The sequence below is a fragment of the Schistocerca americana genome, chromosome 7, assembly GCF_021461395.2.
Source record: "Schistocerca americana isolate TAMUIC-IGC-003095 chromosome 7, iqSchAmer2.1, whole genome shotgun sequence".
In the NCBI taxonomy this organism is placed as follows: Eukaryota; Metazoa; Arthropoda; class Insecta; order Orthoptera; family Acrididae; genus Schistocerca; species Schistocerca americana.
Window position 1 is genome coordinate 157,188,391 of NC_060125.1, and position 14,337 is coordinate 157,202,727.

Here is a 14,337-nt window from a genome sequence, read left to right on the forward strand (position 1 = left end):
GTTGCGACGTGGGTGGTTCTTCGGCAGCTGGAAGTTGCGTAATACGCCGTTGTAGGCATTCGGATCTAAGGTGGCCTTCTTTGCCGCACCCGGAACAGGTCCGAGGCTGGCCGTCGTATATAATTATTGCACGGCATCCGCCGATCTGTAAGTAGGACGGGACGTGGCTTCGGAGATCAATGGTGACCTGTCGGACCCCGTTTAGAACAGGATACGTCCGAAACTGTGTCCACTTCTCCGCAGTGTGGCCGTGGACTGTGCCGTATGGGCGTAGTGCCGCGACGACTTCCTCAGCAGGAAGTTCGAATGGCAATTCGAAAATGCGTATCGCTCGCATATCTAAGCCTGCGTGGTCGACGGTTACCTCCCCCACATTGCCATCAGCGTGTCAGAAGCGGAACCCCTGTTTGGTCTCACGTAGTATGCGTTCGCACGCCGCGTCGTTAATGATTTTCACATAGACCGTGCTGCTCACGATGGACAAATGTATGCCGATAATATCGGTCGCCGGGATCTTCACTTCCTCTCGCAGAAAACGTTCCACCTCGAGTGCTTTGGGTCGGGCATAATCGTTGCGGAAAATAAATCGGAGTGTTGATTTACGGTAACAGTTCGCCATGGATCGTACAAGGTAAGCCGGCACTTAAGCAACGGCCGTCGGAATGTAAACAAGGCGAGCTCGCGCTCCGCACGAATTCAACACGTACGCGTCCGCTCCGTTGCCCTGCCTAAGGCAGACTGACCACTCAGCAACCGGGGGCGTACAATTTTATGTTAATACATCTCCTCCTTCCTCCTTACATGTCCATCTCCTCCACCCCTTCTATCTGTCCAACCCCTCACTCTCCATCTCTTCCACCCTCCCTCTGTCAATCTGCTCCTCCCCTCTCTCCCCATCTCCTCCTACTCTCTGTTCATCTCCTCCTTGCCCTTTTTGATCTCCTCCTTCCCCTTTCTTTGTCCATCTCCTCTCTCTATCCAGTTCCTCCTATCCTTAGCTCTCTCCATCTCCTCCTCCCCCCTCTACCTGTTCGTCTCTTCCTCTTTCCTATGTCTGTCCATATCCTCCTCATCCATCGCTCTGTCCATCTCCTTCTCTCCCCTTCCTGTGTCTATCTCCCCCTACCCTCTCTCTGTTCATCTTCTCCTCCCATTCTTCTGCCTATCTCTTTCTCCCCCTGTCTGTGTCTATCTTCTCCTTTCTCTCCTCATCTCCCCCTGTTTCCTTTCTCTGTCCATTTCTCTACATTCCCCCTATCTGTGCCATCTCCTCCTCCTCCCCCTCCCCCCCATCGGAGGTTCAGGTCCTCCCTAGGGCATGGGTGCGTGTGTTGTCGTTAGTGTAAGTTAGTTTAATTTAGATTATGTAGTGTGTAGTACCCCTAGGACCGATGACCTTAGCAGTTTGGTCCCATAAGAACCTACCACAAATTTCCAAAATTTCCTCCTTCCCTCTCGCTGTCCATTTCCTCCTCCCTCCTTCTGGCTCCATATTATCGTGCTCACACCAATAATGGGCTGGTGGTTCTCACTACGACAGTATTTATTTTTAGACTGTAACTAGTATGTGTACTAAATTTGGCTCAAATACTTCCATGGCTTTTTACCTGCGACTTTGCCTGCATACGCACATGTCAAAGATGTTACACATATACAAGTCGAAAAAGTTTTGCATCACCCAGGTTTCCAGAACTCCTGAAGACAGATGTTGCCTGTGGATATTGTATCACATATACAGTCCCTTTGACTGTTCAGAGCTGTCACTAAACGCCAAAAGATGTAAACAACCACGCATGAGCAGTGCCTGTTAGACGGAAGGGGTGCGATAGCCGATCAGTTCCAGTCATTTCACCAGGATGGAGGTACACGGCTCGTGTTGTCTATAGTTCAACCATGCCTAGACGGTCAATACCGCGGTTCGATCGCTTTACTTTGTACCAGGAAGTTCTCTCAACAAGCGAAATGTCAAGGCATCTCGGAGTGAACCAAAGCGATGTTGTTCGGATATGGGGGAGATACAGAGAGACAGGAACTGTCGATGACATGACTCACTCAGGCCGCCCAAGGGCTACTACTGCAGTGGATGACCGCTGCCTACGAATTATGGCTCAGAGAATCCCTGACAGCAACCCACCATGTTGAAATAATGCTTTTCGCGCAACCACAGGACGTCGTGTTACGACTCAAACTGTGTGAAGTATGCTACATGATGCACAACTTCACTCCCGGCGTCCATGGCGAGGTCCATCTTTGCAACCACGACACCATGTAGTGTGGTACAGATGGGTCCAACGGCATGCCGAATGGACCGCTCAGGATTGGCATCATGTTCTCTTCACCGATGAGTGTCGCATATGCCTTCGACCAGACAATCGTCGGAGGCGTGTTTGGAGCGAACCTGGTCAGTCTGAACGCCTTGCCAGTGCAGCACGGTGGAGGTTCCCTGCTGTTTTGGGGTGGCATTATGTGGGGCCGACGTATCCCGCTTGTGGTCATTGAAGGCGCCGTAACGGCTGAACGATACGTGAATGCCATCCTCCGGCCGATAGTGCAACCATATCGGCAGCATATTGGCGAGGCATTCGTCTTCATGGACGACAATTCGTGCCCCCATCGTGCTCATCTTGTGAATGACCATTCAGGACATCGCTCGACTAGAGTGGCCAGCATGTTCTCCAGATATGAACCCTGTCGAACATGCCTGGGATAGATTGGTAAGGGCTGCTTATGGACGACGTGACCCACCAACTACTCTGAGGGATCTACGCCGAATCGCCGTTGAGGAGTTGGACAATCTGGACCAACAATGCCTTGACGAACTTGTGGATAGTATGCCACGACGAACACAGGCATGCATCAATACAAGAGGACGTACTACTGGGTATCAGAGGTACTGGTGTGCACAGCAATCTGGACCACCACCTCTGAAGGTCTCGCTGTATGGTGGTACTACATGCCTCATGTGGTTTTCTAGAGCAATAAAAAGAGTGGAAATGATGTTTTTGTTGATCTCTGCTCCAATTTTCTCCACAGGTTCCGGAACTCTCGGAACCGAGGTGATGCAAAATTTTTTTGGTGTGTGTATACAACATATTTCACACGTATTTGTTTCCAAATTTCACCTGAGTCTCTAGTGAATTTCGCCCTGAATTTTCATTTTCACCCAGCTCAACATTTATGACGTCACATCTCCTGAACTATATGTTGCACAATGACGTAGTTTTACGGGCACATACAGTGGTATATGTGGCTACTGTTTGTCAACGGTGGTTGGTTGATTGTTTTGGGGAAGGAGACCAGACAGCGAGGTCATCGGTCTCATCGGATTAGGGAAGGACGGGGAAGGAAGTCGGCCGTGCCCTTTGAAAGGAACCATCCCGGCATTTGCCTGGAGCGATTTAGGGAATTCACGGAAAACCTAAATCAGGATGGCCGGACGTGGGATTGAACCGTCGTCCTCCCGAATGCGAGTCCAGTGTCTAACCACTGCGCCACCTCGCTCGGTTTGTCAACTGTGAATAGAGTTAGTAGTATAAAAAAGGAATAAATTAAAACGTCATTCGTGATGGAGCAGTTTTTCGCTCATCTCAGTGTTTATGACGTCATATCTCCTGAACGATGTGTCGTACAGTGATAACATTTTGCTGGTATATTCAGGGGTGTATGCGAATACTGTCTGCAAAGTGTGTCATGAATGCGGCCTGTGGTAAAGAAGTAAAAAATTGAAAGATCATGTTTCATGCGACGTTTTACTGAATAAACAGTGAAAACGTTGTAATTGATAATTTTGTTTCTTTGCATCAGTTAGAAAATGTTTCGTAAACGTAACAAACAACCTATAGAACGAGTGGGTGTGAGATTGAAAAAGCAGTCTAGCACACGACGAGTGAGTATCTATAATTTAGTCATCCAGTATTCGAGAAAGAGAGTACTTAGATTCTTGAAACGATCTTTGCACATAATAACTTTGTTGCAAGAGTCTGAGTACTCTCTTTCTCGAATACTGGATGATTAAAGTATGGGTATTCACTCGTCGTGTGTTACGCTGCTTTTACAAGCTCATCCCCACCCCTTCTATAGGTTGGTGATTCTCACCCCCACAGCGATGATTTCCAGACAGTAAGTGACATGTGTACCAAATTTGGTTAAAATCGGTCTAGTGCTTTAGGAGGAGATGTGAACATTTATAAATGCATCAATTTTTATAGTGTGTGTGGTTGGATATTTCGTGAAGCAACCCGAGATGTTCGTCAGTAAGATGCGCAGAAAACAATAAAAGTGACAGATATAACCAGAATCGACACATCGATAGTTAAATCGAAACATTCTTTTTTGATGACCATCTTCCTTATACTGACCTAATACAGTTGATTGCAATGACGTGATTTAGGCACCCTTTACAAGTTTATAAACAATAGTTAACAAGATTCTGCGAGCCATAAAAATGGATGTAACTAAACAACCCACAACAAGACAGCCTTTTAATATGAACAAAGTGAGTGATTATTTTTTAAGAAAAATTTTGCGAAGGTCGAAGCAACAAACGAAGCACATGCTCCCTCTGATTAGGTTACCCTTCTGTTTCTCTGCAGTATGGCCACAGCACAATTTGAGTACCTATGGGAACCTTTGTTAAATGTTTTTATAGCATGAAGATGCATTTTGTGCCTCGAAACACGTAATTGTCTCTAACAGTATGTAACTATATATATCATTATTTATGTAGCAAATAACAGCGATGTGTGTCTCGAAGGATTCAGTATTTTACTGTATTGGTAGCAGTTCGTTACCACCAAATTTCAGCCCACGGTATTCCATGTTTAATAGTTAGAGCGTGAAAGATTCATTGAAGGCTACTAAAAAACAAGCTCGACCTAACAGAATCTTTCATGCCGCAGTGAGTGCTGTTTTGAAACTTCCTTACAGTGTGCTGTACCGGCACTCGAACCTGGGTACATGCCCTTAAGCCGTGTTTGCACAGATGAGGCGGTAAGAGAATTGCCGACGAAAGTCCAGATTCTGGATTCGGATACGACACGAAAGACGGTACGTTTCAGAAAACTTACATGTTGACGGAATTAAGACGCAGAATAACTTCCTACCGTACCCATTGCTCGTGCTCCACTAAGACATCCTTGCTATGGACTGCCGTTTGTCGAACATCATATTTCAATCAAAACTCAGTTTAACTCTTACGCCTGTTCCTTAAAAGATCACTCCTTGAAGTTCGAACGAATGCACTGGAAGATACAGTTGCCGGCCGCGGTGGTCTAGCGGTTCTAGGCGCTCAGTCTGGAACCGCAGGACTGCTACGTTCGCAGGTTCGAATCCTGCCTCGGGCGTGGATGTGTGTGGTGTCCTTAGGTTAGTTAGGTTTAAGTAGTTCTAAGTTCTAGGGGACTGATGACCACAGATGTAAAGTCCCATAGTGCTCAGAGCCATTTGAACCATTTTTTTGAAGATACAGTTCACGCTGGAAGTAGAATAGAATGGTGCTATCCCCTTTCTAGACGTCGAAGTGTACAGGAGAACGGAGGGCACACTGGGGCACAGAGTATATCGTAAGCCTACACATACTGACGGGTATCTGCGCGCCCAACCCTACCACCACCCAGCGCAGAAGAACTGTTGTCATCCGCTCTTTGGAAATCCGTGCACAGCGCGTAAGTGATGCTCAAACCATCACACCTTAGCTTAAAAGGTTACGAACAACTTTTCAAGCCAATGGCTACAGCCATAAGTCGATAAACACAGCCTTGTCGACGAACACAAGCAAGAAAGATAAGCAGGAGATAGACAAACTGCAGGCAACAGTGCGCTTGCCCTATGTGAAAAGCGTTACTGACCGAATAGGCAAACACCTTCGCCGCGTTGGGGTGCAGCCTGTCTCCTATAGTGGTCGTAGGATCCAGGACGTGCTAGGCGCCACCAAGGACAAGGTGGATGCATTACACACTGCAGGCGTTTACAAGGTGGAATGCGAATGTGGAGAGGCATACATCGGCGAGACTGGTAGGCCAATAGCAACGCGCATTCGGGAGCACGAGCGTTATATTCGTCTAGGGCAACACAACAAATCCCCAGTGGCAGAACATCACCATGATCGCGGAAAAGAAATAAAATTCAGCGAAGCCTGTCTGTTGGCCAAGCAGACAACTATGACGAAACGCAAAATCAGAGAGGCCATCGAAATACTTAAACACCCTAACAACATGAACAGGGAGGATGGACTCAGGCTTGCCCCATCTTGACTGCCAGCAATCAGAGCCCAACAGACCACACTATCACCACGAGGTACGAGCACTACCGGCGAGTAACTGCCGCCGTGCGGCCGACGTCCAGCAGTTGGTAAACAGCAGCAAACTTCTCATTCGACGGTGGCCACCAATCATGGTACATAACACAAGAGCCAACGGACAACAGAGGTCACGTTCTCCAACGCAATAACCTATTAAAATAAAGTTCCCTCTCCTTCTTTCTTATGTGACCAATGAACTATCTGCCTTTTAAAATTATGACGTAATGGCATGCGCAGTGAACATTAACAACAAAATATGAAGGACACTGCATAGCTAGAACGCACCATTAGACCCAGAAGAAGGCCGCTGCAATCGTGGCCGAAACGTTGGTTTTTTTCTATAGCAGCAGTAGTTTTTACATTATGACGTGGTACCAAACCCAGAAAACTTTTATGTCGACTGACCCTGGCCGCGGAAGCCTACGCAATTATGAGAGACAGTGCGTCTGTAATGTGGAGGACAGAGGTTCAGTACCCAATACTGCTAGAAGTTTTTTCGTCCGTGGGGGCTGGACAGGCTTCATTCAGCTTCGTGAGACCAGTTGAGAAGATGCTTGATCGAAAAAGTAGGGGCTCAAAGATGTGAAGAGCTGAGAACGTTAGCGTTGTGTAGACCTCACGTCTCTCCATACCTCTCCCAAACGAAGCTAGTGGGCAGAGGCTGACACGGTGGTCGGCTCTCTAGACTTGATCGTGGAATTGTTTTGTTGCAATTATGAATGCAATCTACAATATACTGAAGATATGTGACTACGAAGGCTTTCCCGGCGTAATAATTGATAATATTCTTCTCGGGTATGCAGCCGGATCATAACGTCTTCATGACACAATATTTCCGCTCTCCAACTGGCCGCCATCTTCAGGTGAGAGTGCTGCTGCACGATCTCGCCGGCGAGATCGTGCACCAGCTCTCTCACCTGAATATGGCGGCCAGTTGGACCGCGGAAATATTGTGTCATGAAGACGTTATGATCCGGCTGCATACCCGAGAAGAATATTACTGAAGATATACACTGCGGAATAAGTTACGAAGATAGCAGCAGCACACTTACGTCGCAATCGCCACCAACTGTAGCAGTGACCTGTGTGAAACCTCGACCCCCTTTGGATAGCCCGTGGTGCCAGACGAGCAGAGGATAATGGCTGGAGAGTCCAGCGCTGGAGCCTCTTCCACCTCTGGGTCTGCATCTTCGACAGAGCTGTCCGAGAACCATGCGTCCACCTCGTCGTAGCTGACCACGAGGGGCGTCAACCTCTCGTACAACGGCTTCGATTTTTCGGCAATCAGCACACGTGGCCGCAGAAATCCCAGTACGTGGCGTGTCTCATCTGTTTCGAGATAGGAAGAGAAGAAACAGACAGTGAAACAATTGTAGTATACGTGGACTGTTCTAATTTTATTGTTTTTATTCGTCCAAAGGAGTTTCTGAATACGACATTTATGGAAATGAATTAGAGGGTTGAGTGAGCCACTACACATAGAAATACAGGCTCCCAGGTAGATGCTATTTTCCTTGACTTCCGGAAGGCGTTCGATACTGTTCCGCACTGTCGCCTGATAAACAAAGTAAGAGCCTATGGAATATCAGACCAGCTGTGTGGCTGGATTGAAGAATTTTTAGCAAACAGAATACAGCATGTTGTCATCAATGGAGAGACGTCTACAGACGTTAAAGTAACCTATGGCGTGCCACAGGGGAGTGTTATGGGACCATTGCTTTTCGCAATATGACCTAGTAGATAGTGTCGGAAGTTCCATGTGGCTTTTCACGGATGATGCTGTAGTATACAGAGAAGTTGCAGCATTAGAAAATTGAAGCGAAATGCAGGAAGATCTGTAGCGGATAGGCACTTTGTGCAGGGAGTGGCAACTGACCCTTCACATAGACAAATTTAATGTATTGCGAATACATAGAAGGAAGGATCCTTTATAATATGATTATATGATAGCGGAACAAACACTTGTAGCAGTTACTTCTGTAAAATATCTGGGAGTATGCGTGCGGAACGATTTGAAGTGGAATGATCATATAAAATTAATTGTTGCTAAGGCGGTTACCAGGTTGAGATCATTGGGCGAGTCATTAGAAAATGTAGTCCATCAACAAAGGAGGTGGTTACAAAACTATCGTTCGACCTATACTTGAGCATTGCTCGTCAGTGTGGGATCCGTACCAGATCGGGTTGACGGAGGAGATAGAGAAGATCCAAAGAAGAGCGGCGCGTTTCGTCACAGGGTTATTTGGTAACCGTGATAGCGTTACGGAGATGTTTAGCGAACTCAAGTGGCAGACTCTGCAAGAGAGGCGCTCTGCATCGCGGTGTAGCTTGCTCGCCAGGTTTCGAGAGGGTGCGTTTCTGGATGAGGTATCGAATATATTGCTCCCCCCTACTTATACCTCCCGAGGAGATCACGAATGTAAAATTAGAGAGATTAGAGCGCGCACGGAGGCTTTCAGACAGTCGTTCTTCCCGCGAACCATACGCGACTGGAACAGAAAAGGGAGGTAATGACAGTGACACGTAAAGTGCCCTCCGCCACACACCGTTGGGTGGCTTGCGGAGTATAAATGTAGATGTAGAAAAGGAGCCTATTGTAACGCGCTTGTCTGTCGGGCTGCCGTCGATAACTTTATTGAAACTCAAAACAGTATCTCATGTTAAATACAATGTACAACAAATTTTTCGCTAACAGAATTTTAGAGAATTTTGAGCAGATGAAAAGAAACACTTTCTTATGTGACAAATGTCGCAAGTGCACCGTTTCCTCTTTAGGGGTCTACGAAAGCTTTGAATCTACTGATGTTCAGAGACGGTGTTCAAACTGTCTTACCGAGCGAGGTGGCGCAGTGGGTAGCACACTGGACACGCGTTCGGGAGGACGACGGTTAAAAGCAGCGTCCGGACATCCTGATTTAGGTTTTCCGTGATTTCCCTAAATCGCTTCAGGCAAATGCCGGGGTGATTCCTTTACAAGGGCACGCCCGACTTCCTTCCCAATCCTTCCCAAATCCGATGGGACCGATGACTTCGCTGTTTGCTCCCCAACAAACCAAATTGTCTTGCGATGAAAACCGTTTTGGAGATTTGCTGAAAATATTTCAGTTTATGTTAATGCACAACTTCTATCTTCTTCCTAATGATTGTCTAACACGCTCAAAACAAACAGCTGAGTTCCCGAATACTAGTTACTGCTTCAGCCTAACGGACATCCAGCTCTCGTGGGGTTTCGATCATCAAACGCTTCATCTCCCCCCCCCCCCCCTACACACACACACACACACACACACACACACAAAGGAATGAATAGGACTGGGAGTACTGACCCACCGCTCTCAGTCCAACAGTTGGGGAAAACTTCGTTGAAGTATTCTGACATCAAAGATGGTGGAGGTCCGTCATCTTGGAACCATAATTGTTGCCTGATTGCCAGCGGAACAGTTCGACATTTCCGCTAGTACTTCAGGAAGAAAATTACGGTAATTTCCTCCACAAAGCGTGTTAGACGGAAGATATGATGCAGTCAGAGGTCGTGAACAGTATCAATCCACACATCTGTTGTAAATCCCTGCTGTTGGTAGAGTACATGAGTTGCCTTAGGATTTTCCTACTCGCAGGCTTGGTTATTGTGGCTGTTGGCAGTCAAAAGTAGGGTGAACGTTGGCCTAAGGGAAGTCCAACGTAAGACCCTTCAAAGACCCCCAGCAGGGAAATTGTGCGCAAGTGGGATTTTCGTCATATAAAGTGTTTCTTTTTATATCCTCGAAGACGCTCTCAGATTTTGGAAACACGGTTTTTTACATCTGTATGAACAAGAACTCTGCCTTTTGCATATAAGGAGGAGCGCTGGCCCCGAGACGGATAGTCTATTGTCGATTTCTATTGCTAGCCTTTCGTGGAGCCATTGCAGTGTGATATTTGCTGTTGTATTCGACTAGGCTCAGTACACGGATTACTCTTGGATATTTCTTGGACTTGTATTGCTGGTGCACGTTTCGTCAGAAGCAAAGATAAGCTCTATCTTCATTCTAGCTGGCGCAATTCTTGTCATTAATTATTTTTCGGCCAACGGACATAGCTACATCCTGGTCACTACCCACGCTTTATATAATATGTGGTGGCTGCCCCAAAAGTACCGCCAAGGACCTTGGGTTTTGGAGCCGTCACAAAAGTTTAAATCCGTGACCTATGTGAGCACGGAAAAAGGGACTGATGACGAAGCTGTTCAGCCCCTTTACCCCACAAACCAACCAACCATCCAATCCGTAATACCTCACTTTATAAGCTACGTTTTCGCCTCACATCGGATTTTACATGCATATTTTACATGTACAAGTTGGGTAGCTTTGAGCCACTGTATCTTAGGAACGGGTAAAGATATGAAGAAAATTTTCAGAACTGTTCGGCATTGGGTTCTTAGGAATATATCGTAAAAATTACAGCCAACTGCTCTGCACAGCAGTCGGGACGCTCGGGTAGGTATTGGTCCGCTGGTGACGGCGAAAATAGAGAGTCAAAATCCTTTTTTTGGGTTTTTGGAGATGAGCCACCCGTGAACTAATGGTGCTTCCATAAGTCCCATAAAATCTATTGTAGATCACATCGAATACATAAAGAGCCAACCGAGTTTTCCCATTTTCCAGAGCAGGAAGATATGAATAATATACATATTTTGACCGTGTGCTGTAGGATGACACTAAGGCGATCCTTCTGTTGGGTAAGCTGTGGTAACACATGTCGCATCACAGTGGGCAAAGGAATTACAAGCTTCTGTCCAACGCCGACGCGGTCGTGCGGCGTCCGGCGGACCCAGTGGAGCTCACCTGCCGAGTTACTACACCTCCTGCAGCTCTGTACCACAAGCGCCCTCTGCCGTCGCAATGTAGGTGGACCGGCGGCAGCACACTCGCGCTCTGAGCTCCATCGCTGCGCATACACTGTATAGTTGGTCCTTGTAAGCTGATAATGGCGTACACTAGATGATTAAAAGTTTCCCGAGAAACTTATGTGAGCGAAATTGACCACAAGATGTCGCAGGAGGCAGACCCACCGGTGTAGAAAAATATGGGAAGTATTTCCATGTTAGAAGAGAAGCAGTAACAGCAGACGCTGCGTGATCGGGGTTCCGTCTTCTTCGCTTATGCATTAGTACAGAGAGACCTTTCCTTGTGGACATTTTGATAGCTGGACTCTGTTTCTTGCTGCACTATTAGTACTGAGCTTTCGTACGTCTGGAGAAATACAACTTAAGTACACTACTGGCCATTAAAAATTGCCACACAAAGAAGAAATGCAGATGATAAACGGGTATTCATTGGACAAATATATTATACTAGAACTGACATGTGATCACATTTTCACGCAAATTGGGTGCATAGATCCTGAGAAATCAGTATCCAGAACAACCACCTCTAAACGTAATAACGGACTTCATACGTCTGGACATTGAGTCAAACAGAGCTTGGATGGCGTGTACAGGTACAGCTGCCCATGCAGCTTCAACACGATACCACAGTTCATCAAGAGTGGTGACTGGCGTATTGTGACGAGCCAGTTACTCGGCCACCATTGACCAGACGTTTTCAATTGATGAGAGACCTGGAGAATTTGCTGGCCAGGGCAGCAGTCGAACATTTTCTGTACCCAGAAAGGCCCATACAGGACCTGCAACATGCGGTCGTGCAGTATCCTGCTGAAATGTAGGGTTTCGCAGGGATGGAATGAAGGGTAGAGCCACGGGTCGTAACACATCTGAAATGTAACGTCCATTGTTCAAAGTGCTGTCAATGCGAACAAGAGGTGACCGAGACGTGAAACTAATGGCACCCCGTACCATGACGCCGGGCGATACGCCAGTATGGGATGACGAATACACGCTGCCAATGTGCGTTCACCGCGATGTCGCCAAACACGGATGCGACCATCATGATGCTGTAAACAGAACCTGGATTCATCCGAAAAAATGGCGTTTTGCCATTCGTGCACCCAGGTTCGTCGTTGAGTACACCGTCGCGGGCGCTCCTGTGGGTGATGCAGCGTCAAGGGTAACCGCAGCCATAGTCTCCGAGCTGATAGTCCATGCTGCTGCAAGTGTTGTCGAACTGTTCGTGCCGATGGTTGTTGTCTTGCAAACGTCCCCATCTGTTGACTCAGGGATCGAGACGTGGCTGCACGATGCGTTACAGCCATGCGGATAAGATGCCTGTCGTCTCAACTGCTAGTGATACGAGGACGTTGGGATCCAGCACGGCGTTCCGTATTACCCTCCTGAACCCACCGATTCCATATTCTGCTAACAGTCATTGCATCTCGACCAACGCGAGCAGCAATGGTGCGATACGATAAACCGCAATCGCCATAAGCTACAATCCGACATTTGTCAAAGTCGAAAACGTGATGGTAAGCATTTTTCCTCCTTACAAGATGCATCACAACAACGTTTCACCAGGCAACGCCGGTCGACTGCTGTTTGCGTATGAGAAATCGGTCGGAAACTTGCCTCGTGTCAGCACGTTGTAGGTGATGCCACCGGCGCCAACCTCCTGTGAATGCTCTGAAAAGCTAATCATTTGCATATCACAGCATCTTCTTGCTGTCGGTTATATTCCACGTCTGTAGCACGTCACCTTCGTGGTGCAGCAATTTTAATGGCCAGTAGTGTAAATCTCCTGTCTGCAGTGTTATTTGTTCACTAATGACGATAACATTTGCCACACGACTTTGTAGCACACCTCTCCTTACCACTGAGTACGAATTCGTGCAGAACATACACAGATGGTACCTAGCCCACGGCCTGTCCAAAACACTTGACCCTACCATTTTATCACGAACTGAACCCGAGTTACGAGTGCCAGAAAATCTAGTTTTTACGCGTGGTGGTTTAGAGCGCCTGATTTCGCATGCGTATCGATTTATATAAATGGAGACAGTAGGTTCGAGCAAGAGGTTACGGCTGAGCTGTACGAAACGTGAGATGTATGATAAACAAGAATGGCTCACCGTCATCGAAGGAAGGGTTGAAGGGTGCGAAGATGACACCGGTGAGGAGGCAGCCGATGAAGAGCGGCGTGTGCTGCGGGCCACCGTCGGTGGCCATGGCCAGCGCGTCTCCAGGTCGCATCCCCAGCCGCCGCAGCCGCGCCGCCACCGTGGCCGACAGCCGACGCAGCTGCCGGTACGTATGCTGCGACCCGCCCCGCTGCGGGTACACCTGCAAAGGGCGCCACACTTTGAGACAAGATGGTACCTTATAGCGTCCCCAGTGCCATATTACGAAAAGACTCATAAATATAATAATATTTTTTTTTCATGTAGCCGTAAAACAATAATCTCTCTGTCCAAGTTTCAAATGCAAAGAAATAATTTATGACAAAGTGATCTAAAGAGACGACAAGATACGCTCTTTTGTTAATTTTCTAGTCGTCTTCACTTCCATTTTTGTCTTGAATGTGTAAAGAGGGACATCTTGCGAGTGCTGGAAAATGTAAGCATATTTGTATGAGTTAAGCATATAATACACTGATTTAATATTATTGTGCACTTTTAATTTGTAAGAGGTGATCCCGATTTCATGTCCGCCTTCCTTGAATTAACCTGCATTCAAGTAATTTACAGTTCAACAATCGCAGCGGCCGATGCAGCCAACGACGCCATTACGTGGCGATATTAACTTATGAAAAATTAGCGGAAGCGGAAAACTCGCCCGCTATTAACATAACATTAATTTTTCTCCACAGCCGCCCGACGTTGCAAAAAATACTTAGCTTTAAGATTCTTATTTTCAGTACCATAGCCGAGACCCAGAGCCAGGACTCTGACTACAATACAATGGTTAACGGAGGTAAGAAAAATACTCTCGCGCGTGTGTGGGCCGCAATTTTAATTATTAACTAAAGATCTTATGCTTTAAAGTGAACTGACTAGCCGAGGAAATTAATATGAAAAGTTTATTACATTGTACACCTTATATGCTCATGTTTTAAGATTCAGCGAGTCTAACATTCATTAACGTAACAAATAATTTAAGATTAATATTGCTA

The 14,337-nt window shown here is 46.9% G+C and overlaps 1 protein-coding gene across 1 annotated transcript in view; it reads right to left on the reverse strand.

Moving 5' to 3' along the window:
• Positions 1–13,395, reverse strand: part of LOC124622810 (4-coumarate--CoA ligase-like 5) — a 37,501-nt gene extending 24,106 nt beyond the window's left edge. The window contains exons 1-2 of the mRNA XM_047148601.1: positions 13,298–13,395; positions 7,351–7,627 (exon numbers count right to left, since the gene is read on the reverse strand). Of these exons, the coding sequence (XP_047004557.1) occupies positions 7,351–7,627; positions 13,298–13,394 (374 nt within the window). The 5' untranslated portion in view covers position 13,395. The remainder of the gene's footprint in view (positions 1–7,350; positions 7,628–13,297) is intronic.
• Positions 13,396–14,337: the final 942 nt, after the last annotated feature.